The sequence below is a fragment of the Desmodus rotundus genome, chromosome 1 (genome assembly GCF_022682495.2).
Source record: "Desmodus rotundus isolate HL8 chromosome 1, HLdesRot8A.1, whole genome shotgun sequence".
NCBI classification, from domain to species: Eukaryota; Metazoa; Chordata; class Mammalia; order Chiroptera; family Phyllostomidae; genus Desmodus; species Desmodus rotundus.
The window spans coordinates 6,902,240-6,930,238 of NC_071387.1; the positions used below are offsets into that span (position 1 = coordinate 6,902,240).

At 45.4% G+C, this 27,999-nt stretch overlaps 2 protein-coding genes across 4 annotated transcripts in view; both read right to left on the reverse strand.

The window, feature by feature from the left end:
• Positions 1 to 26,806, reverse strand: part of RALGPS1 (Ral GEF with PH domain and SH3 binding motif 1) — a 268,377-nt gene extending 241,571 nt beyond the window's left edge. The window contains exon 1 of the mRNA XM_053920557.2: positions 26,700 to 26,806. The gene's annotated coding sequence lies outside the window, so the exon portion shown is untranslated. The remainder of the gene's footprint in view (positions 1 to 26,699) is intronic.
• ZBTB34 (zinc finger and BTB domain containing 34) lies at positions 3,083 to 26,802 on the reverse strand. 3 transcript variants are annotated; one of them, XM_053920596.1, is made up of 2 exons: positions 26,700 to 26,802; positions 3,083 to 9,532 (listed from the first exon to the last, which is right to left on the reverse strand). In XM_053920596.1, the coding sequence occupies exon 2, from the start codon at positions 9,520 to 9,522 to the stop codon at positions 8,008 to 8,010; it is 1,515 nt and encodes a 504-aa protein (XP_053776571.1). In that variant the 5' UTR covers positions 9,523 to 9,532; positions 26,700 to 26,802; the 3' UTR covers positions 3,083 to 8,007. The 3 variants fall into 3 exon arrangements, with proteins under 3 accessions (XP_053776571.1, XP_053776577.1, XP_024418156.1); XM_053920602.1 differs by lacking the exon at positions 26,700 to 26,802 and adding an exon at positions 26,574 to 26,695; XM_024562388.4 differs by lacking the exon at positions 26,700 to 26,802 and adding an exon at positions 26,207 to 26,475.
• Positions 26,807 to 27,999: the final 1,193 nt, after the last annotated feature.

Consider the following 27,999-nt stretch of genomic DNA (forward strand, 5'->3'; position numbering starts at 1 on the left):
GTGCCTGTGAGGTTAGCAAAGCCAGAGGGCCCTGGGGAGCTGGAGAGTCAGTCATACAGGGAGAGGGAATGGGTGTGAGGCCTCGGCGGAAATTCAGAGGCCAGAGTCCATTCTCAGAGCCCAGATCTCCCAAATTAAAGGTGCCTTTCAATTCTCACCTTAATATTTGGAGATGTAAGGGGAGAGAGTGAAGAAGCTGAGGAGTTAACAAAAAACCTGAAAACAGCTCCAGGGAGCCAGATGTGCAATGAATGGAACATCTGGCAGAAACAGGCTAGTTAAAATAACAGTCACACAAAAGAAATTTGCTTGCCAAAGAAGTGTTCTTCCAAGTTATGGATTCCACCACCTCAAATTCCAACCAGATTCTATCAGAAACATGTCTCCTAATCATTGTTAAAGTCCTGAAGTGGAAGCAGGTGGGCAGACAGAAAAAGGGGAAGGATGTCCCCCTGTCCTAGCCTCTAGGAAAAATAGCCCAGAATCACATTTAGCCTAGAAAAGCCCCAAGAGAGGGCTAGAAGGAGACAGGACTGCTGTCATTGAATATTTAAAGCACGCTGTGGTCCTGTGTAGTAGAACAGAGAACCAGGGGTCTGACTCCAGGGAGGCGGGTTTGGGGCTAAGGATAAGGAAGGACTTTCGGTCACAGAAAGCTGTCAACAATGCAGAGTCCCTTGGGAGGCAGCCAGGCTCCGCAAGCAAGTAGAAACTTAAGATTACTTCTGTAGACCACTCAAGCAGTCCCTGTATTGGGAGTCAGGGAGCAGGCAGCCTGGGTGGTCCCTTCCTGTTATTCCAAGAGTGTGAGGGTCTGTCCCTTCCACCTTGAGCACTCTGGGAAAGGGGGCAGAATTCAAAATGACTTATCCTCCAATTTGCATGTTTTAAAGCACACACACACTGGCACGGTGCCTGAAAGTGGTACGAACTTGTAGGACCCGTTCTAGCTCAGCTCGTTGGGCCACGCACAGCTCCTAGTGGGGCCCAGGGTACAATAGGGACAGATCTCGTGTTGACACAGAGTGCCCCAGGGTTGATCAGAGTGCCAAAGGCTGAGGCCAAAAGGGGTGAAGAAATGTTTTGAGTGCCAGCACCTCACTGCCTCCCCAGCAAAGCTGGAGGTGGGCTTGTCTACATAGCCAGAGGGGCCAGCACAACCACAAGCGACACCCAGCTAGCTGCCCCAGAAGGGAATGTCACTATCCCATAAGGGCCCAGCCAGGCTGATTAGATTCAAGCTCTATTAGGGCAGAGTCAGGAACGAAAGGAGTCCTAGTAAGCAACCTCTTCCAAAGATGAGAGGCAGGGGACCTGTCTGCTGTTTGAGTTGGAAAGGGAAGCAGTTCTGCATCTGCCATCTTGGGCAGGTTACCCTGTGGGTGATTGCATCGTAATCCACTGTTCTGAGGTCTGTATATCCCTCCGCCCCCTCATTTGGAGCAACAATACGTTGACCAGCGAAAGCTGGATCAACAAGCTCCACTGCACATGTCTTGCCCAGCACCGCACAGGGACCACCCGGAGAGGGCTCCACGCACACCCCCAGGCCAACGTGTTCTACGACATGTTTCCTTGGAGGTCGCCTCTTTTTGCCATTTGTGTTCTAAAAAGGTAGGCAAGTTAGGCCTGTTGTGAAAAACAAAAGGAAAACATCAAATGAGATGTTTGAGTCATCGAGGCATGAGGAAATGGTCCAGGAAACAGAGGATCAGCAAGCAACAGGGGACTGGTGGTGGCCCTCTGACACTGGAGAGGATGTCCTACACATCCCTGCAGCCAGGCAGGCTCAGCCAGCTGTACGAATTATAATCGGAAGAAACAAGTGAAGACAGATCACGCCTTCAGGACAAATGGAAGGAGCCAGCTACTGCCGATGGTCTTCGCCAGCAACACAGTTCAGTATGTCTACACATCTGCTCCGACTCGGTGTCTGCTTCAGGTGGTGCTACTTCCGGAACCACGTCCCCTGGCAATACTCCTCTAATGGAGAGGCTCACCACTGATCCTTGACTCTGGGCTACTTCTCCAGCCATAAGGAAAATGCCACTGCCTCGCAAGTTACCTAAGCCACAGGAGTCCAACTCCATTATTTTGGACAAACCGGGGCTAAAGAGGGTGAGAAACCTGCTTCAGGTCATGGCCAGGCAAAGCCATGGATGGCTAGACACCAGATCTCCAGACTCGCAAGTCAATGCACTTTCTCCATCATGCCTTTGGGTACCTCAGGAGTCCCCAGGCCTCCAGCTAGCAAGTGAGGCTGGTACCTACATTGTCTCTTGCACTGTGCACCAGGTCACTGCCCACTCGCCTGTAAAACACCCTCGTGAGAAGGAAGAGGCCTTGCTTTACACCAAGGAGCAAGCGGGTTCTAGCAGCATAGGAGCCAGGTTTATTCCTCATCCACTCCCCAGCCACCTGCTCTGCTTGACACGCCGCCCCCCAACACATGCATTTGCTCATTCATTCGGTCCTTAATGTGTACCTGCCTCGGTGACAGGTCCTGTGCTAAGGACATACATACAGATGAGGGAGCCGGTCCAGGATCCCTTTTGTCATGGAACTTACAGGCTGGAGGGAGAAACATTAATTGAATATTCACACTAGTCCATATACAATTACCAACCAAAATAAGCACTCTGAAGGGCAGGCACGCAGCAACAAAACTCTCTGTTACAGGGGCCTGACCTAGAAGGGTTGCTGCAGGGCAGGGCTCCCTTGAGCTGAAATCTGAAGAGGGAGAAGCTGGAGAGAGCAGAACAAGCTCCCGAAGCTCCAAGCCCTCTGGCAGGAGAAAAGGGCACATTCAAGGGAGCCAAACGGGTAGCTCTGCAGGCCAGAGGGAAAGAGTTCCCCAGGGGTTCCCCAAGGGTCCTGAAAACCCAGTCTTTGCCACACATGAGAAGGTCAAAAATCAGCCGCTTCTTTGTCCTCTTTCCAGCACCATTGTGGCACAAGAACTTTTATGAAATCCTAACCTTTCAAAAACAGTGGTTACAGGAACTGCGACATTGCAGATGTTAGTTAGAGCTTGGGGGACTCGCCGAGGCCCCAAGGGGCAAACACGGAGGGAGACACATTCGCTCTAGCAGCATTTTTATTTACAAACAGCAATTTCCATTGACTTTATTTATACCATAAAAAAGCCATTTACAAGCAAGAAACAAGGATTCAGAACAAAATTAAGCAGCACTGAAATAGTCATGTCACAAATTGAAAACAAAATGAATACAAGAGTAAAATATCATTTGAATAAATAGTTTTAAATTCATGCTATAAAATAATCCTTAATGGCAAGTTACTAGTTGATACAGCATCCGCTTAGCTAGCTTCATTTACTTCACACGGTGATGAAGCGTGGAGTTGTGAGGTTACCAGTTTATATTGCAAGATAATGACACTGTCAAGTCATTCAAATTGCTCAACCATTTGTAATGGAAAACAATGTTAGCCCTACTAATACAAGTGGTGAGAGAGATGGTTTTCACATTAGGAAAATGGTCATTCTCAAAGAAAGCAGGTAAGTTTATCTCTTGCTCTATCAGGGCAGCAACCAAAGGCTTAGGCAGCAAGTCCAAAGGTTGAATTCACAGCATACTTGTCACTGAGGGGCAGCAAGAGGTCCATCTACTGCGTCTGCTGCGAGGTGCACTCCAGGACTTGATCAAGAACTACAAGAGCCCTGTCTGTGCAGACCCAGAGAAAAGGGGCTCTCTTCCGGGCCAAGAGGTCGAGCACTGGGCAGAGACAGTGGACACGCTCTGGCACTTACTGGAAAAGACGCGTGTGGCATGACAACCATTACAAATCTGGAACAATGTGAATGACTCTGCTGAACGTTCCCCCGTTCAGTTGCACTGAGTAATATGAAATTTATGACTTATGAACTAGATAGTTTCATATAAAGAATTTACATAATTCCCCAATACTCTCATATATAAAATTTAATAAATAACCCTGACCAGTCTAGAAGCACCATTCAAGGGGCCTGTGCCCGTGGAAAATAGTTTAGGTGTTGCATATTTGAGTCCCTTTCAGTGGGGGCTTCACAGGAAACCATTACAGAATTTAACAATAACAACGAGGACACAACAATGAAAAATCACAGTAACTAAGAGAACAGTTGTTAAAATAAAATACACTGATTTCTTGAAAGTAAAGCTCATTCACTTGAGTGATTTCTCCCCCTCAGCCCTTGTGTTGCGTTCCTGCAAATTCTTCCTACAGTCTAGGCTGTAAAGACAAAGTAAAAGCAAAACCGCACACAAAAATGTGCAGGCCTATGGTCTGGGCTAAGGGAAAACAAAGACTCGGTTGTAACTGCTGTCATGAGAAAAGACATTTGCTCATGCTCCGGAAGATTTAAAAATGATCAATTTAGTTCTACAGTATTTTCTGCTTAACAGTGAACCGACAGTATCCTTTCTATTAAAAAAAAAAAAAAAACCCACAAAAAACTGCCAAGGCAGAGCCAACTGGGAGGTTTTCCACTGACCAAAAAATTAACTTGTCTTCATATACTGTATTTACAAATATAATTTCTAAATGTATTTACAGCTTTAGTAGAAATTAGAGGGTAGAGAACTGATTAGAATGAAGACAACTGTTGAGAACCACAAACTTACATAAAGTACAAAACTCTTTGTTTTCACAGTTTGTAATAGCAGGTAAAACCCCGTAGAAAAGGACGCTGTCACTGGCTTCACATTTCTATGTGTGGGAAAGGTAGCTCAAGAAGAGACTCAATTATGAACAAACCTGTATGAATTCAGGATATATTTTGCTGTAAAAGATTTCTTCACATATCACTTTTATCTTAATTGATTCTTGCATTTGTCATAAATGAAACATCTAATGTAAAACTGTACAGAAATAGGGACTTTGCTTTTCAAAAAGAGCTGTTCTAAGGAGTTACACAGCGTACTTCGTCTGCGGAGACGGAACGTGAGCTTCGGGGAGAGAATGCTTCTGTTTTGTGGCCATGTTAGTCCTCCTGGCACATCCTCACGTGACAAGGCACAAGTGATCGCTGCTGCCCGATCTGAATGGAGTGACCTCTTCCCCGCCACACGCACAGAGAGGCGTGGCAGGACACACGCTCAGAGAGGCCGCACAGCTGTGCGCCGGCCTCTGAGCGGCTCCCTCGAAGCCCTGTGGAACCTTACAGTACTGTGTTATGGCTTGAGAATTCTTTCTTAACACTGCTAGCAGTGGAAAGGGTAAAGTGTTAGCAACATGAATGGGAGCAAGTGGAACTTGCAAAATGTGGAATCATTATTCGAGAGAAACTCAATCAATTTTCTGCCCCTTAACAGTCCCATTACAATGTTTGAACCTGAACTGTACAATCAAAGCAATGTATATTTTTGTCAAAGACAATTTTGGATAAGTCACTCTTTGGTAAACTCAAACCAGTTAAACAAATTTACAAGTACAAAGAACTCCGTGTAAAGAACATTAAGACTGACACGGTGACAAGGACGGGACGTTCGAGGTGCTTGCCCCAAGTGCGCTCTCCTCCTACCTTGTCTGGTATGTCACAGAATGCTCTGGAGACCTCTCAGAAGGCCTCAAGCCTGAGAGAAAAGGAGGTTCCTTCCCTGAGCCTCACCTCTCATGTCCTTCATTTGGGCATTGCTTGTCACAAACTTAATTTTGTATCACAACATTTTTGCATTTAATTCTTAAAAAAAAAAAAAATCAAAACCAAACTTACTCATGTAAGGAAAAAAAAGCCACAAACATTTACCTGAAACCCCAGAACACATCTAAGTGGGTAAACACCGGGGGTCCAGCCTCCCCTCGAGGCACGCGGCTTTGACGGGAGCTGAGCGGGTGCTCAGGGAGAGAAGGCCCCTTACTTAGGCAGTCTGACAGGAGAAGGCAAACGCATACCCGATTCAGCAGGCGCCGTTCCTTGGGAGCGGCGGGATCCGAGTGTAGTCTGTACATAGTAACACTGATGTGTAGCGCAGTTCACACGTGACCTCGTCCCGTGTGCTGAAGAGATGCCACTGCACAGCTACCACTCCTGGGGGCTATCACACACAAGGGCCTGAATGACTCATTTTTCTCAAAATAACCCCCCACGAAACAAAAAAAATAACCCCCAACCCCTCCCCCCCATTCTTGGCATTTTAAGAGCCAAAAAAGCATGGAAAACCAGCAAACGTCTATTTTTGTATTCCTTCAACTCCTAGCCTCTGAGGTTGGTCTTTTTGCTTGTTTTCTTTTAGGTGGTTTGTGCTGTTCTCTGCAGAGGAGGAGACGCACTGGTTGTGAATTTCAGAGCCAAGGTCTCGAGCAGAGAGTCTGGAGTGCTGACCTCCCACAGGCAGCTCCCAGTGCACACTGCCACCCAACTGCTCACAAAATTACTGTGTCAGAGGGTACAGTACCAAAGCCATCTTGTAAAGCCCGTTTTGTTTACTAGAAGCACACGGGTGAACAAAATATAGAACTGACGACATTTCCTAAAGCACTAATAAAACGTTATTCAAATAGGACTATGTTTTTATACAGTGATGTGTTTGCCAGCACATGCTTTTGAGGTCTCTTTTCAAGCTATAAACTCAAGAGGAAAAAAACTGTAATTCACTATTACCATTTAATTTCACATTTTCTACAACTATACTGACCTAAAAGATACAAAACAAAGATAGCACCACATGACCAAAATAAAAAAGAGGTGACATACACAGATTTGGTGACACAGAGTATCTTAGAGGGCTCTGAACTGTTGGTTTCTTTAAGCAGGAAACACTGAGAGTGGGGGAGCCTCGGAGGCTCTCGTTAGCACACACGATACTAAGATAGATATATTGCTTGCAATTCCCATAGAGTATATCTTTATAAAAGTACAAATTCCAAGTTTTGCAGTTTCCCTGGGAACTGCATGTAGAAAAAGTTGCTGTGCACCTGAACTGGCTGTTTGAAAAAAGGAAAGAAAGAAAGAAAGGAAAGAAAACCACAACACTGCTTGGAGAATATTGTAGACAGAACTACAAATCCCTTTCCTTTAGTGCGAGTAGTAACTCATGGTAGAGAGTGATTCGATTTAGTTACCTGGTATGTATGTTTCTACAGTACGGAATGAAGGTAGATTCGGAGGCCAGTAAAAACATTGAAAACCACTGCTCCTTTGGGGTTGGCTAATAAAACACTACAATATGTAAAAAGGTCAGCACCACGGGTCATCCAGCTTACCCACTGGACAACTAACAAAAATTCCAAATGGTTTCCAACCAGAGTTGAATACATTTTATGGCATTTGGTTTATGTATTAGTTACGAAGCAGAGCTATGAACACTGTGATTTGCTTTGCTTGCTTTTGGACACAATGATTAATATATATGAAAACCTATTAACATTCTTTCATAAGGGAAATAAAGGGGCAAAACCCTAACACATTAGGTAGGGATGAGACAGAGTCAAAAGCTCTGTTCACATTGTATTAAATTATATATTCTTCTTACATTCACCTCAACCAGAATAAAACCAAATTTGAGAGTGTATATATACTATATATATAATAATCACTTTATTATATATATATAAATTGTCTAACTACTCCGTAAAAGTAACTTTAAATTAGAAAAGGTTACCCATTTATATCAGCTGACGGCATCTCAGTCCCTCTCCATGGAAGTGCACTGGTGCCAGTGTGTGACGGCCGGCGAGAGAGTACGCCTCTTGGCAGAGACTAAAGGGTCAACCAGTTGGCATAGCTAAGTCACTGGCAGATTTTGGATTAAGAGTTCAGCCAAAGAGGAATACTGTCAGCCTGTGTTTTCCCTGGATATGATGCCCTTCATGCTTTGAGCTCCTTGGGGGAGGGAGGACAGGGGAAAGGATGAACACAATGAAGTGCTCCTTCCAGAAACCTTAGAAAAATTGCCAAGAGACCAAGAGATTTCCAGATGGTTGGGAAAACTAAAGATTACAACAAAGCAAATCACAAATATGCATTGATTTATGTGCTTTGTTTGGGTGCACTTCTTTACCATCCTAATCAGGGGCATCGGACACTGTGTGAATCTCCATCCGGGAATCTAGGGCCATCTCGGAGGCCGAGGCGTCATTTTCCAGTTTCTGTTCCACATACACATCTGTCCTCTCGGGGGACTCAACGCGACTCCTGACTTCGGCGACCCCCGGGTGGTTTTTCCGCAGGTGCTGGTTGAGGGTGCCCTGGAACGGGAAGCACTTGCCGCAGATCTCACAGCGGAACGGCTTGTCGTCGGTGTGGCCCCGGATGTGGTACTCCAGCTGGTCCTTCCGCGTGTACTTCTTCCCGCAGAACTTGCACACGAAGGGCGTGATTCCCATGTGGAGCCGCATATGCCTGTCCAGGCTGCCTTTCTGGTTGAAGGACTTCCCGCAGTAAATACAGATCAGCCTCTCGTTGTAGGGGTACCAGTGCCCCCTCACACTCCTCTCCCGGGGACTGCTCTCGTACCCGGCGTTACTCATCACAGCCTCGCCGTCTGAGCCCTGCACCAGTCCCTGCAGGTCGCTGTGCAGGTGGACAGACAAGGCCCGCTTTTGGCGGGCACGCCCCCCTCGGAAACAGCTCAGCATGGACCTGGACGGGCTGGAGTTGCTCAAGCTTCCGAACGCTTCTGCTACGCCGGTCGGCTGTGAGGCCGCCTGGGAGTAGGAGTACGCGTGCTGCAGCACAGAGCCATAGGAACCCACGTTCACCGCCACGACCTGCTCCCCGTCCACCATCTCGGTGTGGTAGCCGTCGTCTCCCAGCGAGGAGCTGTCGGAACAGCTGGGCCGGTCGGACTTCTCCATCTTCACCTTCACTTCAGTGATCTGGCTCTCCCTCACCAGCAGGTCCCCTTGCTCGTGGTCCCCCTCTATCTGAATCTCATACTCGGAAACGCTCCCGCTGCTGCCGCGGTCCGAGTGCCCTTCCTCCTGCAGGCGGCTGCGCAGAGCTTTGCTGGGCGTCGTCTCCATCCGCAGATCCCCGCCCGCGGCGTGCTGCCGGACCTGCGCGCAGTAGGGAGGGGAGATTTCCACCGGGTTGGCGAAGAAGCTGCCGTCTTTCACTCCATTTCGACTCTCTGGAGTCTCTTCAGCACCGACGGTCACCGAGTCAACATCTCCAACACTGATTTTTGAATGGATGCTCTCCAGGATCTGCGTGCACTTGTCGATGACACACTGCATCTGAAGAAAGCTAGCTGCCGTCAGGAAACTGACAACATCCTTCAGCTGCAAGGACATTCTTCCAGTGTAACAAAATGAAAGCAACTGTTCAAACACATTGGGGTTTTTAATCACTGATATTGACAAGCCACTCATGGTACTTAGTGCTGAATGGTCCCGGAAATATGGGGAGCTGGCGGCAAGGACTGCTTTGTGGGCTCGGAATGGCTGACCCTGAATGTGGACAATGATGTCACATAGTTTCCCTTGCAGGCGGAGTTCGTTTAGCTGGCTCAGAACGGTGCTGCTGTACTCGGGCACGTCAAACTGAATAAAACTGCTGCTGTCCATTTCTACTGACATGAAGCGTAATCTGCGGAAAGAGAAAGTTTCATAATTCACCAACGACTCCTCGCTAAGTACGAGCAGCAGAAGCACAAGCCGGCAAACCACCACCACTGCTGCTGCAGCTACTGGGCCTCCTAGGGTCTACCTGCGTATCCTCCTCTTACTTATTTCCAGTCTCTCATGTCCTGGTTAATTCACCTGGAGACAAATAACCATATGACTGATTGGCCTAGTATCCTAACTGCCTAACTTTCATCTCGATCAAAATTAAAGCATATATAGTAGGGTCCTTTGAGCTCTGAAAAAGCACTTGGCACAATTTTAGGAAAAATACCTCCCTGTTTCACCTAGTTTTGAGGACTTTTACTTTGTAAAAAAAATAAATTCAATGTTCTGCCTTATTTGTACATTTCCAATTTGTGTTTATCAATGCACAGCATACTGGATACAATGAATGGAGCGGAACCCTGTTTAGAATTTGAGGAGCTGTCGTAATGTGCATCTTTCCCCCTTCAGCTCTGCACACCTGTGTGTCGTTTGGGGTGGGGGATTCATAGAGCAACGCTCAGTCCCTTTCTGGGAGTTTTCAGAGCTAGCGGACATTTCATCTTCACACATCCATGGAGACATTTGATCCTTGACCATTTGGAATGGACCAAATATGCTCATGGATGTTTTTGATAGCACCAAATTTCAAGCATCTTTTAGCATATACCAAATGTTTCCATGGACATTCTGGACAGGAACAAATGTCCCAGAGGGGGATTTTAGATGGCAGGAGCAAAAAGAATGCCAGACATCACAAGTGTATGGTCCTCCACCAGTGCTCACAACACTGGCACACCCAGCACAGGCTGACTGCCTCTTGCCTAGAATCCACAGCAGTGAATCATTCAACACTACAGAAGTGTACATAGCCCAGGCTGCGTTCTCTGGCCAAAATAACAAAATTAGATCTAACAATATTTTAGTTTTTAAAACCCATCCAATAGAAATGTAAACACTTCCTGGGTAAGTACTAAATCGAAAGCACAATCTAAAAGGAATAACACTATTTAAAAAATTAAAAATCTTACATCAAATCTGTAGCAACAAGGGTTTAGGAGTGAAGTTTGCTATGTCTTCAACTTACTTGAGAATAAATACATCAGAAAAAGAGATGAATAGATATGTGATAAAGCAAACAGTAAAATGTTAACAAGTGTAGAGTCTAGATGGTGGGTATACAGGTGTTTACTGTAAAATTCAACTTTTCTGTATGTTTGAAATTTTTCACAATGAAATGTTGATGGTTTTGAAACAACAAAATTTAACAGGGAAAGTCAGTGCCTGAAAATAGTTATTAAACAATAAAGAATAAAAATTAATAAAATTCATGAGGTTAGAAAAAGAATCCAAAGAAAGCAAAAAAGTAGTTAATATAGAGCAGCATATAATTTTAAATCACAAGAAAATATGCAACTAAATTTAAGACTCCTGCAGGAAAGGGTTAGTTTGTGTGACTAGATCTCATCAGCGTTTATCATGTCAGAATTTGAGTTGAAACATTTTAGTTATTAAAGAGCAATATTGTGCCCTGATTTATCCTAGATTTATAACTGAAGTCAATTTGAAGTCTGTACAGAATTAACATATTTTTAGGATAACATAAACTGGCAAAATTAAATAAGAGAGAAACAGAAGAACCAGAGCCCAAATGATCTTCGGGCCATCCACCCTGTTCTGGATGCATATTAAAATGTTCAAAGCATTTTGGTTCATACAGCACAAGTCTGATACTAGAAGACGGCAAACAGCATAAAGAAAACTGCCAACTTTACTAAATAGTAAGCAGATTTGAAAGTCCTAAAGGAAATACTAGCAAACATGACCTATTAAGAGAATATCATAGTATGACCAAATATAAGGATGGCTGTATGTTAGGCAATATACAAAGACAATTTGCAACATCAGTAAGTCAAAGGAGAAAAACCATATGGTCAAATCAATACAATGCCAAAATGCATTTTGGAAAGCTAAATGCCCTTTTCAATAGGGTAAAAATACTCAATAAGGTAGGAATACAACAAAAGTTTCTTAATATAATAACAGTATCTACTGCAAACCAATGGCAACATCATTCTTTAAAAGGCAACATTATATCTGCATTTCCCTACAATGTATTTAGTAGTGCATGCCCATGAGCTAGCCTCATATCCCTACCTCCCAGGGATTAACAACACATTAGCATTATAACCCATCTGAAAAGTCCTGCAGACAAGAATTCCATTTAACTTAGTCTACAAACTCATTTAAGAGTGAAACTCTTCTCTCAAGGTACACATATTAATATTCCAAAGAATTAGTGTTCCTTGGTGCACACTCTGGTAAACACTTTTGTGAAGGCATTCCTGTTAGTGCCTGGGAGGATACAAGGTTGTCTGTCCATCACTTCTCTTACTTAACATTGTTCTGGAAGTCTCAGCCAAAGCAACAAACAAAGAGAAAATTAATGCACACAGCCATTTAAAAAGAGGAGGCAAAATGACTACTCAGGGCAAATATAACTACTTACATAGAAAACATAAGATAATTGCTTCTGTTAGAATTAAGATCTAGTAAGTGAAGGGTTTCAAAAATTACTGTACATGGAAAGCCAGTTAGTTACAATGATGACAAGTTGCAACCAATAGCATCAGAACTATGCAATACCTGGGGGGAGGGGGGAATGACAGAAAATAGGATCTACAAGAAGAAAACGACCAGACTTTAAGAAGAACAAAAACATGTCTAAAAGAATACACATATCATGCTTCTGGCAAGACGACTCAATACTATAAAGATGGATATTTTCCAAAAAAATTAATTTATAAATATAATGCAGCACAATGGAGTATTTCCTTAAAAACTTGACAAAACGATTTTAAAATTATTCTAGAACATTGCTGTCCAATTAATATATGTGTAACGTCTTCTAACAGTTACACTGTTTAAAACTATAAAATTAATTTTAATAAATTTTATTTAACCCAATATGTCAAAAACAGTATCATTTCAACATGTAATCAATATGAAAAAGATTATTTAAGTCTTTGAAATCGATGTGTGTTTTATACCAACAGCACATCTCAATTTGGAATAACCACATTTCGAATGCTCAATAGCCACATGTGGCTAGCGGCTACCATTTTGGACAGTGTAGATCTAGAATAAATATGGAAGATACTCTAGAAAAAGAAAACAGCAGCCATAACATGTAGATGTAAAAATGTCTGATTAGGCTGTAATGCATCCGGTAAGTATGTCCTGAGTGTCTTCACTGTGCCAGGCACTAGGGACCCAGGAGAGCTACAATTCTCTTGTTGTAAATTATGATAAAAGCAATGAGATCTTTCCTGATGGGGGAGTGGTTGGCAAAGGCCACTCAAACAAATGATGTTTCACCTAGGACCTAAGGAGAGGTTCGCCAGATATGAGGGGAGAGGGCTGCTGCAGGGAAACAGTCCAGTTTCCCAGACAGAAGAAGTCACGTGGACAGAGGTGAGTCTGCCTGGGGAAGGAAGGAAGGGCCGTGGCATAGCTGGGACAAGGAAAAGCCGAAGGGCAGAGGCCACATGGGGCTGTCAAGGTGGAAATCGGACAATGATGGGCCTTGTGGACCATTTCCAATAGTGGAAAAGGAGGAATTCTTGAAATAGATGCTGCTTGAATAAGACAAATAAGTAATAATAAAGTTAGATCCCCTCTTCACAATATACCCCCCAAAAAACTTCTAGAGAAAGCATGTTTAAGCACCCAAAGACAGATACCAGAAGAAGAAACAGATTTAACCATAAAAGTAAAAACTTATAAAACCACCTTTCATCAAAAAAGGACAAATTATTAAAAATAGAAGTATAAAACCCTCTTACAAATAAATAAAAGCCAAATATAACAATTGGAAATTAGGTAAAGAATATAAACAGATGCTTTTAAGAAATTAAAAAAAATAGATTTTAAACATAGAGATAAAATGCTTAACAACTCCATCAGTAAACAGAGGAATAAAAATTAACATGAGACACATTCTTCTTTCTCAAACTGCCAAGACTTAAAAACAGCCCAGCTGGCACTGTTAGAGAGAGGGAGAGCTCTCAGACACTTCTGGGAGGCAAATGGAAGAAAAGCCCTAAAGTGGGCACGTCTCTCTTTAAGAAATTATTTTCCAATGACAGTTGACATACAGTATTATATTGGTTTCAGGTGTAAAACAGAGAGATTAGGCATTTATATTAAAATGGGCGTTTCTCTTGACTCAGCAGTCTGGACCATAAAAATAAAATCATCGCTATAGGCTCAAGAATTCATCCACAAGTCTATTCAATTATAATAGCAAAACAATGGAAACAATTTAAATGTCCAACAGTAGAGTATTATTTGAGTCTAGTACACCTACATGCTGACTACTAGTATTAAAATGATTTTAAAGGAGACTACAAACTTCGTTCCTCAAAATGTAACCCCCTTAAGGACAGGGATTTTTATGGGTTTTATTAACTATCTGCCAGATTACTGCCTGGGATGCAGGCCGGTTCCCGGTTGGGGGCGTCCCCTAGGCAACTGATGCTTCTCCTGCACATGGATGTTTCTCTCCCTCCCTTCCCCTCTCTCTAAAAATAAATAAATAAATAAAATGTTAAAAAATTTTTTTTCTAAATTGTGTGAATGTATTTCTTATTTCATTTAAAAAACTTTGAGACACCTCATCCCGTTTTTAAAAGGTAAGAAAATATCATAATAAAACCATTAGGAGCATGAATTTGGAGTCAGATGTGGTTCAAATGACAACAGCTTTCCACTCGTCAAACCTTAAGTAACATATTCTATAGCCCTTCCGAGTCTCAGTCTTCTCATCTGTAAAATGGGAGCACTGGTCCTTGCCTCGTGGGCTGTTCTGGGGAATCTATGTAGGGGCAGGAAGCACTTCCCACAATGGCTGCCTGACATGTGGTAAACAAGGCAGCTGTTGCAGGCCCTTTTCAGGGAGACAGGACACTGTAACAGAGAGAACTGCTTGGAAGTCAGACTTGGATATGAATCCGGGCTCTGCCACTTTCTAAGAAAAGTAGTAACAACGAACACTTAATAGCTCTGTGGCCATGGACAAGTCAGCTAACAGACTTCCTTATCTAGAAAAGGTCTTGGAAGAACTACTTCCCAACCCGACTCCCTGATAATTAAACAAGGGGAGTCCATATAGTAAGTGTGCACAACAGCTTACACGTAATGAGCGCTCACCGTGTGCTGGACACCTTCCACACGTCCTACCCAGTCTGATCCCCTGTGAGCCTGTGACGGAAATGCTGTGACTGTTGTTATTTTACAGGTGAAGAAACAGGAAAAGAAGTTAAGACACGTGCCAAACGTCCCGGAGCTCAGCGGTGAACTCGGTCTGGCTCCACAGGTCGTGCTCACATCCACGCCAGACTGCCTCCAGGAAACACAGCCACTGCCTGGCACCTCCCAAGTGCCCAAATGTCACCTGTGCACTGCACCGTTTTTACGACACAAGGGTGTGTAAACAGTGACTTTTGAAATTAAAGGTCACAAGGGAGATTTGGCTTTTTAAAGGAAAGAGTCTTGAGCAAAAGCCAGCAGAAGAAGAAAAATAATATAGTACTTCTGTGAGAGTCTAAAGCTGAAAATGGTTCTACGATGAAGCTCCCTCCTCCCGTGCGGCCTTTTACCTTCCCAGAAAAAAAGTGGAGAACCACACCTGAAAATATCAGTGAGGAGAAGACAACAAAAGACCGTGATTAACACCTACAAGAGGGACTCCACTTTTCTGCAAAATGAGAAGGGAAACGCTTCACTCCCCTCTCCTTCACATCAGCGCGTCCTCGGCAGTGCCAGTGAGACTCAGTCCCCTGCCCGCCGCTGGTAAGCAGCATCCTGAGTGAGAGGCTTCGAGAGCACCGACACACAGGCAGTCTGCAGGTAACTTAAGTCGTAGGCGCATTACCAGGCTGGAAAGGGAGTAAAAAACATCATTAAAAATCATAAGTCTACACCCAATGACCTGATTTATAGAGCCCAGAGAGTGGTCCCCAAGGCAAAGGAACTCATGCTCCTACGGAGACACCAAACTCCAATGTGACCTCACAACCCTCTGGATCAGCAGGTTCCCAGCAGGGGCTCCTTGTCGGTTGGTACAGGTGCAGGTACCTCCCCTACGTGGACTGTCAGTGGGCCTACACCTACGGTATATCGATGTTCAATTAACTTGTCTTCAAAATAAAATATATATGCATATGGTCAAACTTCAATTCACTGTAGAGGAAAATATAAAATGAATAGCAAAGCTCTTTCCCCAGTTCCTCTTCCCAAAGGTAATCACTGGTTGAGAGTTTTCGGGTATTCTTTCAGAGAAAACTGTAGACATCTATCAGCACAAACTGTCCTCCGCTTTTAAAAGTCCTTCCACAGCAGCACAAACTCACCTACTTTTACCTTTTCCGACTTCATAGTATTCCACGGTTGGCTATGTCACAATGTACTTCAGCAGTCCCCAATGGATACAAAATGGGAAACAATTTAAATAGTCATAGCATCACCTGCCAGCAGACGAAGTGCTGGGTTAATTTTTCATTTCAGTCAGTAATGCCAAGTGACCTCCCCAAAGGGGGCAGCAACTACCCTTTCACCAACAGCACACAGAAGTGCCTAGTGCCCCCAACTGCCAATAACAGTTATTAAACTTTCTCACTTTTGCTGAACTGATAGGTTAAAAAACAGTATCTCGTTGTGATGTGCATTTATTTAATTATACATGAGATTGATCATCTTTTCTCATGTTTAATGGCAATTTGTCTAAGTCTGTCTTTGAATTGCCTATTCATATCCTTTGCCCATATTTGCCTTTTACCGAATTGTCAGAACTCTTTGCAAATTAAGAAAATTAGCCTTTTGTTATATGTGCTGCAAGTACATATTAGATTTAATTGCAATCACTAAATGGCATACTGACTGGGAATTTAAATTATTTTTTTACATCTATAGGATATATTCATTCCATTTCAATCTTCTGCGTGCACAAAACCAAAGGGAATTCAAAGACGAGTAAGAGTCCCTGTCTCGCAGTTTGGTACAAGCTTCACGCAGACGCATCCCCACTCAGACATACGGGAATGAAATTCACTTTCAATAATGCAGAGAAGTGATTTATGTTAGTTTTTCATTTAGACTTAAGTTTGCAGCTGCTTTGGAAAACAATAATGAACTTGATTATTCTACTCACTAAATACATCAGAGTAGTAGTTTTTAATTCAGCAGATTAATCACTGGTCTTTCTGTCACATTATATTAAGCAAAAAACCCACCCCCGAACTAGGCATTTGCATTGCTATATCTTAATTTAAAAAACAAGCATATATAAGCTATTTTTCAAAACCATTCATATTTATTTTAACACTCATTTTGTTTTTGTTTGTAAAAATGATACTTTGGATAAGAATGTGAAATACTTATTCTAAAACACACACACGGAGAGGACTTAGCTGAAATGGTCTGTCGGAAAGTTCAGAACTGTCAGCTCCTCTGCTTCATAACCCTCTTCTGCTCATTCAACTAATGGACACACAAACTGCCTGCTCTTTTGATTTTTTTTTTTAAGATTTATTTATTTATTTTTAGACAGAGGGAAGGGAGGGAGAAAGAGAGGGAGAGAAACATCAATGTGTGGTTGCCTCTCCCGCACCCTCTACTTGGGGCCTGGCCCGCAACCCAGGCATGTGCCCTGACTGGGAATTGAACCAGCCACCCTTTGGTTCGCAGGCCAGCGCTCAATCCACTGAGCCACACCAGCCAGGGGTGCTCTTTCAGTTTCTTTAGCATTAGAATACTTTCACAACCCTGGAAGCAGCTTTCACCTCACACCCAGCCTCTGCCATGGTCTGACTCTGCTGCCACTAGTGTCAATGGTGGGTTCTGGGAAGGACCACCTCTGGTGTGTGCAGTTCGAATGTCATCCACTCCCACATGTCCAACCACTGCCACACCAGCCTCAGCAACTGTAAAAGGGGATTGCTTCCACCTGCCACCACACCCCTTACTTGGGAAAGCCCATCATCGTAACCAGCACTTACTGAATATTCGATACGTGCCACGCATGTCCTCCCTGGAAGGCTGAGTCCTCCCAGCCTTCTCCCGGAAGACAGGTATTACTACTCTCACTTTAGAGATGAGAACACGGAGGCTCCAAGAGGCTAACTCTCCCAGGACCGTTCCAAAATCTGCCCACCTAGACCTGCTATGCAGTAAGTCTAGTTTAATTTGCCCACTGGGAATGGGAGGACCCACTGAAGGAGGCAGGAAGCGCTGAGGAAAAGGCGGGATGAAAAGAAAGCTTGCCCTAGGTTACATTCCTGCGAGGGTGGTGGCCAAGGAAAGGGACAGGGACAGGCAGCAAAAATCTGACTGCTGCCCAGGGCTATTCCTTCCTCTGAGACTACATTTCAGTAATATCCATCAAAATTTCAAAAGCACATTCCCTATGACCAGGCAACTTCAGCTCTAGAAATTTGGTACAGCACCCTTTCTAGATCAAAATCACCAAATGAAGTATATTATGTCTTCCATATTTACAGCTTTTATCCCTTTTCCCCTCAGAGCCCCAACGCTGACTGATTTTACCGGCTTTAAGTAAACAGCTATTTTTATATGCTAAAAACTCAACTGATCAGAAACCACTGATCTGGGGCTCAAGTAACTGGTCGTTTTAATGTTTGAGGGTGAAAGTCACAGACAGCAGATGCTGCCAAGACACAGGTTCAACCCAAGTTCAACAGAATTCAAAGCAGCGCTGAGACTGGTCAAAAAGTAAGAGCAGATATGAGGGGCTCTTCAGGACTGACCAAGCACCGGCGACACCAGCAAGGCCAGTGCAGGCCAGGGGCAAGACAGAACCACGGGAGGTGGGGGAGGGAGAGAGAGCGAGAGAACGCGCCCGTTTGGGGAGGAGAACAGACACCTGCTGGGGAGTGAAGGCAAACTGGGCGACCAGAGGAGAGAGGCCACTTACACGGTGAGGCACTGTGGGCAAGCCACGGGGGAGAGTGGCACTGTCCTGTAAGTTACCATACGAGTCAGACAGCTCTCCTTTGTCCTGAAGGAAAAAGCAAAGGAGAGGGATCCTGGAAACCAATATACATACATGCTCTGAAAATTAAACTAAGATCTGATGCAAGACCATATGACATCAAGATCCCACCCAAAAGCTGCAGAACATATCACTACACCTGAAGAGATACTGTTCTGAAATACCACAAACACGGGAATGATACCCCTAATCCAGCTTCCCAAACTCACTAAGAATAAACACACTTTAACTGAAGGAGCTTCAGAATAAAAAAGTCACTCCGTGCCCTGGCTGGTGTGGCTCAGTGGATTGGGTGCCAGCCTGCAACCCAAAGGGTCGTCGGTTTGATTCCTGGTCGAGGCACAGGCCTGGGTTGAGGGCCAGGTTCCCATTGAGGGGCTCAAGGGAGACAACCACACATTGATGTTTCTCTCCCTTTCTCTATCCCTTCCCCTCTCTCTATAAATAAATAAACAAACAAAATCTTAAAAAAAAAAAAGTCACTTTGCAACAACAGGGAAACCAGCTGAACCTTAACAGACAGACACGCCAACTGATCCTCACAGGGTAAGCAGGTACCAGTTAATTGACACTCTGCTCTTCCTCTCACCCCACTCCTCTCACTGAGTTTGAAGCGGAAGAGGCAAAAAGGCAATGACTGCCCTTACATATGATAACACCACCTGAAATAAAATGCTGATTAATGGAAAATACAGCTCCCTGAGTTTTCAAATGTGTTGCATATTTACCAATTTCTTATAAAGCACCAGGGAGGTTTTATTATTTTCCACTTAATGCCATTTTATCCTTATAACAGTGTCTTAAAAAGACTTGATTATCACCAAAAGGTAACTAAAAGAAAACACGAACGAATTTCTTACAACAATGACATAAAGGCCTTTCCAGACGCGACCTAAGTCCCAGCTGCCACAAAGACAGGACAAACACAGTTGACAACATATAAGTTTATGGCCACAAAAAAACTCCCTTAAAAGGTAAGAAAAATATGTGCACATTTGACAAAGGGCTACTTTCCAAATTCCTTAATTTCTCTCATAAACTGAACAGACTGGGGTGACACAGGAAATCCTATGGAAGAAGGGGCAAAGGGTGTCAGCATTTCAAGAAACAAAGACATGACCAAAAACCATGAGAAGATGTTGAGCTTTATTCAGGACTAAATACACGTGAGGCACAAAAGGAGGAGATGAGATGTGATTCCGACAGATGAGATCTGCACACGTTTGAGAAGAGCGGGCCAGCGTGACCCCAAGGGGCAATCTGATAACAGCGATCCAAATGTAAAAGGCATTTACCATTTGGTCCGCAATTAACTGCTAGGAGTGGGGTCTACAAATATACAAATACTTACAAAAGTTTGTTGAGGTATACGTACTAAGTACTTGTATTTGCTTTAGTCAAAAATAAAATAAAGTGGGGGGAACAACCTCAAAATCCCCAAACACTGATTCAAAAAACCAATCAATAACGAAACACTCACCACCATTAAAAATAATAGATCTAAAAATAAATAAATAAATGATAGATCTGTATGCTTTGGCAAGAGCTCTAATATTTAGCCCATACATATAAATAAGATGTGTGTGTGTATATAGATAGATAGATACATAGATAGATATATGATTCCCTTCATGTACTTTTCTTAAAAGAATGAACAGATGCCACTGTAGCCACTGTAAAAGCCATCACATGGAACTATGAATGCTGGTGACCTTGGGGAAAGAGGATTAAGCACTGGTGAGATGGAAGGGAAACAGACTTTATTTTGTACTTTTTGATTTTTAAAATCACGTAGCTGTGTTATTCTTGCTAAAAAATTTTTTAGACATGTTATAGGATTTTATCTAAAAACATAATTTTTTAAACCAAAGAATCTAGAGAAACATAGGGTACAAATGAACAATTATTGTATCAAGCAATTATAGAGACAGAAACAAAGAACTATGAGGAACAATGATTAACACTGATTACTTGTGACCAAAAAGAGATTTTTAAAAATCAAAATGAGCAAAGAAAAACTTCATGGTGGAAATAATATTTGAACAGGGCTTTGTACTTAAATGGAACACAAAGAACGCTCCAGATGGAAAGAACAGGAAGAGAGAGAACAGCGGAGTGAAAACGTCTGGGGCAGTGGCTAGGGTCCAGGAACAAGGGGTGACGAGAGAAAGAGGAGCACCAGGGCTGGAATGTGGGGGGCCCTGAATGCTGGAGTGGGAACCAGAACCGACCCCGGCAGCAGCCAACGTGACCGTGGGTCTGGGGAAGGACTCAGCAGGGCTTGGAGACTGAGGGACGCTATCCATTCTCAGAGGCAACTTGGTGTAGCTTCAGACAAGCTGAGTTTAGGGTACCCACTGGGTGTCTGAGAAGAGTTGCCCAACAAACAGTGGGACATACAGGGCTGGAACTGCAGAGAAACAAGCCCCAGAGATGCCACTGTGTACTGACTGAGAATGGATGTGGTAAGAGGTTACTCAAGAGAGAAGACGGGGTGGGGCCGGGGGTGGGGGGAGGTGAGAACAGAAAAGTTGCTTGGTCCTACCAAAGAAGAACTACAAAATGACATCTCATGAGAGAGGCAGCACCCACAGCAGCCTCTCATTCACACATCACTCACTGACTAGTAAAATTTTACATCATGTGTTTTGTCAGGCTGTCAGGAAACCGTGTATTGAAAACCAAAACCAGTTACAGCTTCTCACACTGCTGACCTATTTTGAAGAGACCTGAAGATGAGAAAGGACATGTAAATGTCATCTGCACAGAACACCCACACGGGCCGTGATCCCTCTACAACATCCTCAGGCAGAGCCGTGTGGCCGTTTCCCTGTGACAGCCAAACAAAAGTGTACAAGCACTTGGCCGGGGGCTGATTTTATTGAGCCCCCTGTGCTGCTGAGCTCTCACTCTCGGTGCTGAGCTCTCTGAGGACGGGGGCTGCGTGCCCAGAGCCCAGCAGTGTGTCCTGTAGAGAGAGGTTCTCAGCATATGTCCGTCAATACAGCCTAAACCAAGTCGGTGCCTCAAAACCCATGACTGCCCCCACAGCTGCACCCTCAGCTTTCAACTTTCCCTGCTGAAGACCAAAGAGATGTAGGGCCATCCTTGCCAGCAGGCAAAATCTAGCAAGATGGCTCATTCCCCTTTAGCCTATCGGCCTATCGGCATATCGGCACTGTAATGTAATGCGCTCCGCTGCATTTAAAAACACCCAGTGACACCTCCAAGAAAGGAAGGCAAGGTTGCAAATTTAAAATTGTTTAAGGCACCCAGAGGTACCCATTATTCTCAATCAAGATGCTCATGCCTCCAAACCCAGACATGTACCTGCTGGCTTCAGTCACTTGCTGACACTAGAGACAACTCAAACGAGGCTTTCCCTACCAGGCAATGGAGACCTGGAGATCCCTAACTTCATTCTCATACAGAAAGCCGGTGAAAAGACCACAGATGGAAGCACGAGGGACAACAGGCATGGGAGCAGCAGTAGTAACTACATAAAAATAACTTTTCTAGGTATCGCTGCTTGGGTCTAGGTCAAAACTAAAATTGAGCTGTCATGCACTACGATCGAATCCTTCAGAAAGCAGCAACCAAATTACACCAGGGCTGCAGGAAACATTCTGGTGCTGCTGAAACCCCAGGCAAGGAAAAAATAAATAAAACGGCATTCTGCAATGGATATTCATGAAGCACTCATCCTAATTTAAAAGGAAACAAGTCTAGAGTTCTTACTGCATTAATTCATATGAGCCTGAAAGAACATTTTTATCCAAACTGTTAGATTTCCTACCAAGGCGTTAACATTCTCCAAGGCTGCTCACATACACTAATTCTGAGAGTGCAGTTTGGTTTCACAGTGAGATTTGTCTTTCAGTCAATGTAGAACATCAGAAGCCTCTTCTGAGCTTTCCTAGCAGGGTAGAAATGGCCTCTTTAACCTTTCTGGCAATGTTAAAAAACCAAGTTATCGAGCTCCTACTGTGTACTGTATGCTAGGCAAGCCGTTCACCTGCTCGCTGAATCTTCACAACAACTGTGAGAGAGGGACTGCAACCCCCCCCCCCATTCCACAGGTGAGGGTACAGACTCAGACTGGGAGTCTTCCCCAAAGTCACCGAAACTGGCTGAGCCAGGGTCTGAGCCGAGGTTAGTCCACCTCCAGAGCCAGAATTCTTAAATCCTGTAAGAGTAAGATTTTAATTCAGGCACAATGGTGAGATGCAGGGTTTTTATTGGGGCCAGACTTGCGCTGCTCAACTTTGAGTGGAAGGACAGCTTTTACTTAAGGGTGTGCCAAAGCACCGACACAGTGAGAACGAAGGGGGTGCAATGAGCTGACTTTGAGTAGTGTGTACCCATTTATCTGCATAATATCCACTCGTTTTACTTCTGTCTATGAAGTGGGCAAATAGATGTTTCAAATGCCAATCATGAATTAGAAAGATCTGTTTCAAGGAAAAGAATGAATGAGCGTTCTTAAGGCAGAGAACTCAACAATGGCAAGGAGCAGCATCCCGTATCTGCTTGCCGCGGCCGTCGCAGGGGGCACTGGGCTTGGAAAACGCTTTATGACCTGCCTCTGAGAACACAAGGATTAAAAAAGTTCACCTTGAATTATTCTTCCATGAGGTTTCCATGCCGGCAATATCAACCAGAAAATAACCATCAGAAATTAAGCTGCATCAAGTTAATGACCTTTGCTAAACTAAATTCAACACTTTTGTCAGTTATAAACATGAAATGAACGAGAAGTCTGAAAAACATTAAGCAGAATTTACACAAAAGTAACATGAAAATTAATGGGAATGAGACACAATGATGGTTCTAGATTCATGACAGACATTTTTAACAAGTGCTTGAGCTGGAAGGTGGAAGCAGGTTCCGGGGACCTACAGCAGAAACCTACAGCTCCAGAGGTACACCGAGGCTCAGCAGTCTATCATTTCCCCACCCTGATACGGTCACACCTAATATTAATAATGACGATAATTAAAAATGTATTAAGCAGTTACCAGGTGCTGAACATCCAGATCAAGCGAGCTTTTGCCCTTCTGCTCCTCAGGAGGTTCCCCTCCTCCCTGACCTCGCCTTCGCACACCTGCGTTACTGTTCGACAGGGGTGCCGCCACAGTCAGACTCCCCACCTGGCACTGTCCCCGGAGTGGGTCACTTTTCATATGTATTTTTTTCATTTTAAAGCTCACGGTAACCCCACGAAGTAGATTTTATCCCCACACCACAGATGAGAAAACAGAGGCTCAGAGACATTACATAAACTGCCCAAGTTCACAGAGCTGGTTAGTAGCCTTGCTGGGATTCAAACCCAGGCCTGATTCCAAAGTTGATGATCTTTCTTTCTCCACAGCCTCCAAACAAAGAAATACATGTTTTTATCTTTTCCCACAGTTAAAAGTAAACATTTTAATGTTTCAAAACTTTGTTTTATGTTATCAGCACCCTAAGAATGAAAATTGAAAACATCCACTTTGAATGGCAGCATTAGAGATAAGTAACATATAACAGAAAAAAGCTGGTAACAGGATGTCCTTTAAAAAAAGGAGAGGGCAATTTTTTAAAAAAAGTTCATCAGCAAAAATCAAGAACTATTTTAGCGCCTATCAGAAAAGTCCAGCTATAGTATTAGGTACTACAAGGGCACAGAGAGACGCATTAGGACCCAATGCCCTCGAAAACCTCCCAGCCCACTCAGGAAAGGAACAAGTTTAACAAGCAAGGAACAAGTGCTGAATCCTGTGCTTTAGACTCTGAGCGCCACAAAGGCATGGGGGTAGGGCAGTCGGGGAACACCCTCTGGAGGAAGTATATCTTCAGCAGGGGCTTGAAGGAAGTGAAATGGAGAATTTACACAGAGGAGAAGGAAAGGAGGCCAGCACTTCAGAAGGGGAAACAACAGGAGCAAAGCCCTAGAGCAGCGGTTCTCAACCTTTTTCCGTCTCATGGCACACATAAACTAATTACCAAAATTCTGCAGCACACCCGAAAATATACCTTTTGCCGATCTGACAAAAAAAAAAAAAAGGTATAATTCTGATTCATTCACGCCCTGTGGCTATTGTTGTGTGGGCGGTTGTCATTTTTTTATTTGGCAATCTAAAGGAAAAGAGGTCATTGCCCCTGACTAAATGGTCAGGTACTGCACGTTTTAAACATTTTTGTGGTGCCCCAGTGCGCCTCTTGCGGCACGCCGCCGGCTGGAAATCGCTGCCCTAGAGACAGTCATAAACTCGCTCCCACAGGGAACGGGCTCCTGGAGGGAGAAGCAGGGAATAAGGTTCAGGCAGGTGAGGGGGGCCAATGAAGGAAAGCCTTGAAAAGACAGGGTGGGCAATGACTGGACACAATGGGGCAGGCAAGGGGCCACTACTCAGCCTTGAAGGGCAGTATAAACGCCACGGCCCCTGGGCTGATCACCTGGCCCCTTCGCTCCCCGTCCCTCTCCTACCAGTGATCAGAAACCACCTCCAGTCCGCTGCCCGCACCACTGCCTTTAGACTAGTTTCATCTTTGGCCTAGTGTTCAAGTTCTCTCAGGAACTAGCCCAACCAATCCTTCCTCCTGTTCCTTTCCTGTATGAACCCTTCTCTGCAAGGAGGCTGGTCTGTTCACCAGCTCCGTAAGATCACTGGACCTGATTCTTGTTTTCCTGTCTGAATCCTACTCACCCTTTGACAGCCAGATGAAATCCCACTCCCTCCTTAAGCCTTCCCTGACTACTTGGCCTATAATGACCTCCATCTCTCCTTCCCCCTACACACAGCCTCGCCTAGCAAATTACCTTTTTACAGGTAAAGTCTCAGCACCCAGTGTAAAGAGGCTGTGTCTTCTATTGCTTTCCCCCACCACAGAGAACAGCATCTTGACATTCAATAAGCAGGCAAACACTCAACTCTTTCCTTGACTTCCTATATTAAGTTTGGCATTAGCATAAAGAAAGGAGGGGGAGGGGGGCTTCTAAAGTCAGAGACCAGCTAAGAAGTTGTTGCAATAATCCAGATGTGCAGCAAAGAGAGCCTGGCCTAGGGAACAAAGAGAAAAAGGGCAAATATAAACAACAAAAAATTTTTTTGCATGCAAAAACTCAGAGAGATGTGATTGACTATACTACTAGGAACAAAAGCAAGGGATGAATTATGACTGAGGTAAGGTTTAGAAACGCTTCTTGGAATCATTTTAAAGCCTATCTGAAGCCTAATGTATTAAGTGGCCAAAAAAGTCCCTATTTGCAAAAAAAGTCTTCAGTGAAACTGCCCAGTATCTTGAACCTGGGACAGCCCTTCCAATTTCAGACATATACAGAATAGTAGAGTTGGAAAGGTCTTCAGAGAGCTAATCTAAAACCCTCACTGACCAAATGGGGAAACTGAGGCTCAGCTGAAAGCCTCAGGACTGAGACTCCCAGACTATTGCCGCCCCAAAGCACAGCCGCCAAGCCTAGAAGAACGCTTTACACCTCGAGTCCAGCCCCAGCCCAGCCCTCCGTAATGGCAGGACCGTCTGAGGATGAGAGTGACCATGAAGACGTCTAGGGCCAAGCACGACGCGCCGCCTCCTGTTTACCTGGAGAAAGGCGGTGGCGTAGGGCAGGGACCCCGGTGCAGCAGAGTCAACCCGCCACCCGGCCCGGTTATCCAGGGGTTTCATTAATCCGGCCTCCTCGTACAAAGGGGTAGCGCGCCTGAGGGCGAAGGGCCCGGAAGCAGGGGATCCCCAGACACCCAAGGCGGCGGCGGCTGGAGAGCCCGGGGCAGCTGGCCGAGCGCGACCCCTCTGGCCCGCCACTGGCGCCTGGACTCCCGGCCGCGCACTGTTGGCCCCTCAGGGGCGGGTGTCCGGCCCAAGCAGGTGCCCCGGGCCTCCCGACCCCGCCCGGGTCTGCTCCAGCCCGTGCCGCCCGCCCACCCGCCGGCCGACCGGCCGGACTGACCAGGCGCAAACGCTCCAGCCCCGCCGCGCCCACAGGGAGCCGGACAGCGGCCGGGGACTGTTCCTCGCCCTCCAGCTATGCCCGAGCCTCGGCCGCCGCCCGCTGTTTCCCGCCGGTGCGCCTCACCTGACTAGAGCGCCGCGCTCACATCGCCCGCCCGCGGCGCTCCCTCCGCCGCCGCCGGCGCCAGGCCCGTCCCCGCCGCTCCGGCAGCCGCCCCAGCCCGCGCCCCCCGCCCCCGGAAGCGCTTCTTGGCCCCGCCCCTTCAGCGCCAGCGCTTCCGGGCAGGAGCGGACCGAGAAGGCTGTGCACTGGTGGGGACCTCTCTCCGGGGCTCCAGGTTCCGCCGGTGCCACGTCCAGGAACCTCGCCGCGGACGACTGGGAGAGCGGTAGCCTTCGTCCCGACTCCGGAAGGGAGCGGCGGGGGCTCTACTCTCTAAGCTTCTCGCCCGCGGTCTCCTCGGCGCCCCCTGCTGGCGGGAGGAGGGCAGCGCAGCGGGACTCTCCGGGGCTCCCAGAGGGGAATGGGTGGGGAGGACACGACCCTCCACCAGCCATCACCAGGGCTCGTGCCCACCCGCGGCTCAGCTCTCCCCTTCGGAGATCCTGGTTCCCACAGCTTTTCCGGTACCTGCTGCTTACCTGAGGTGCACCTGGTGGAGCAGTTAAAGGCAGTAAGGTGCAGTGGTTCAAAGTGATGGGGAACTCAAGAGTGGGAAAATTTTAGTTTAAGGTAATAGTTAATAAGCCTAGTATTTAATGCATGTGAAAAGCTATTGTTTCAGAACTGAAGGCATGGCCCCACCCTGACTCCAGGACACCATAGCGATTGACCTTTGTGCTCTACAAGAGACCATAAGCAGTCTAGGTGGTATCTGAGCCATTCATTGTGTTCCAGGAAGAGACAGACCACAGCCGATGGACTGCCTGGGGCATAGCTAACCACCCTGGACGAGAATGCTCTAGTTTTGTTTTTTTTTAATCTGATTTTCCCTGAATTCCAACCCCCCTCACCACACTTTGTTCTCTATTATAAAAAGGCTGGCTTGAAAGGAAATGTAGGATGGTCTGTTAGGGTACAAACCTGCCATCTTCTCAGATCTCTGGCCATCTGAATAAAGTGCCCATAAAGATTCAATCCCTGTCTCTGCTTATTGGGTCTGGTGACAGGCAGCACGAACACTGGCTTTTCCTGTTTCATATTCTGGCGACTCAGTTCTGGGACCAATTCTGGGACTCTGCGTTAAGTTTGGGTATTGGCAGGGAGTCCCGATTGCTGCCTGGACTGGGGGGCTACGGGATGCTGATTTGGAGACTCCCTAGCAGCTGCCAAGTGATTTCACTTGGGGACTCTCCTCCTCCAACTCTGGGCACCTCCCTTGCTTTTCACATTTGATTGAATCATTGCGCTTTCTGGTTCAGGT

What these genes read in the sequence shown, in the direction of transcription:
- ZBTB34 (XM_053920596.1), bottom strand. Translation starts at nt 9,522, where the DNA reads ATGTCAGTAGAAATGGACAGCAGCAGTTTTATTCAGTTTGACGTGCCC.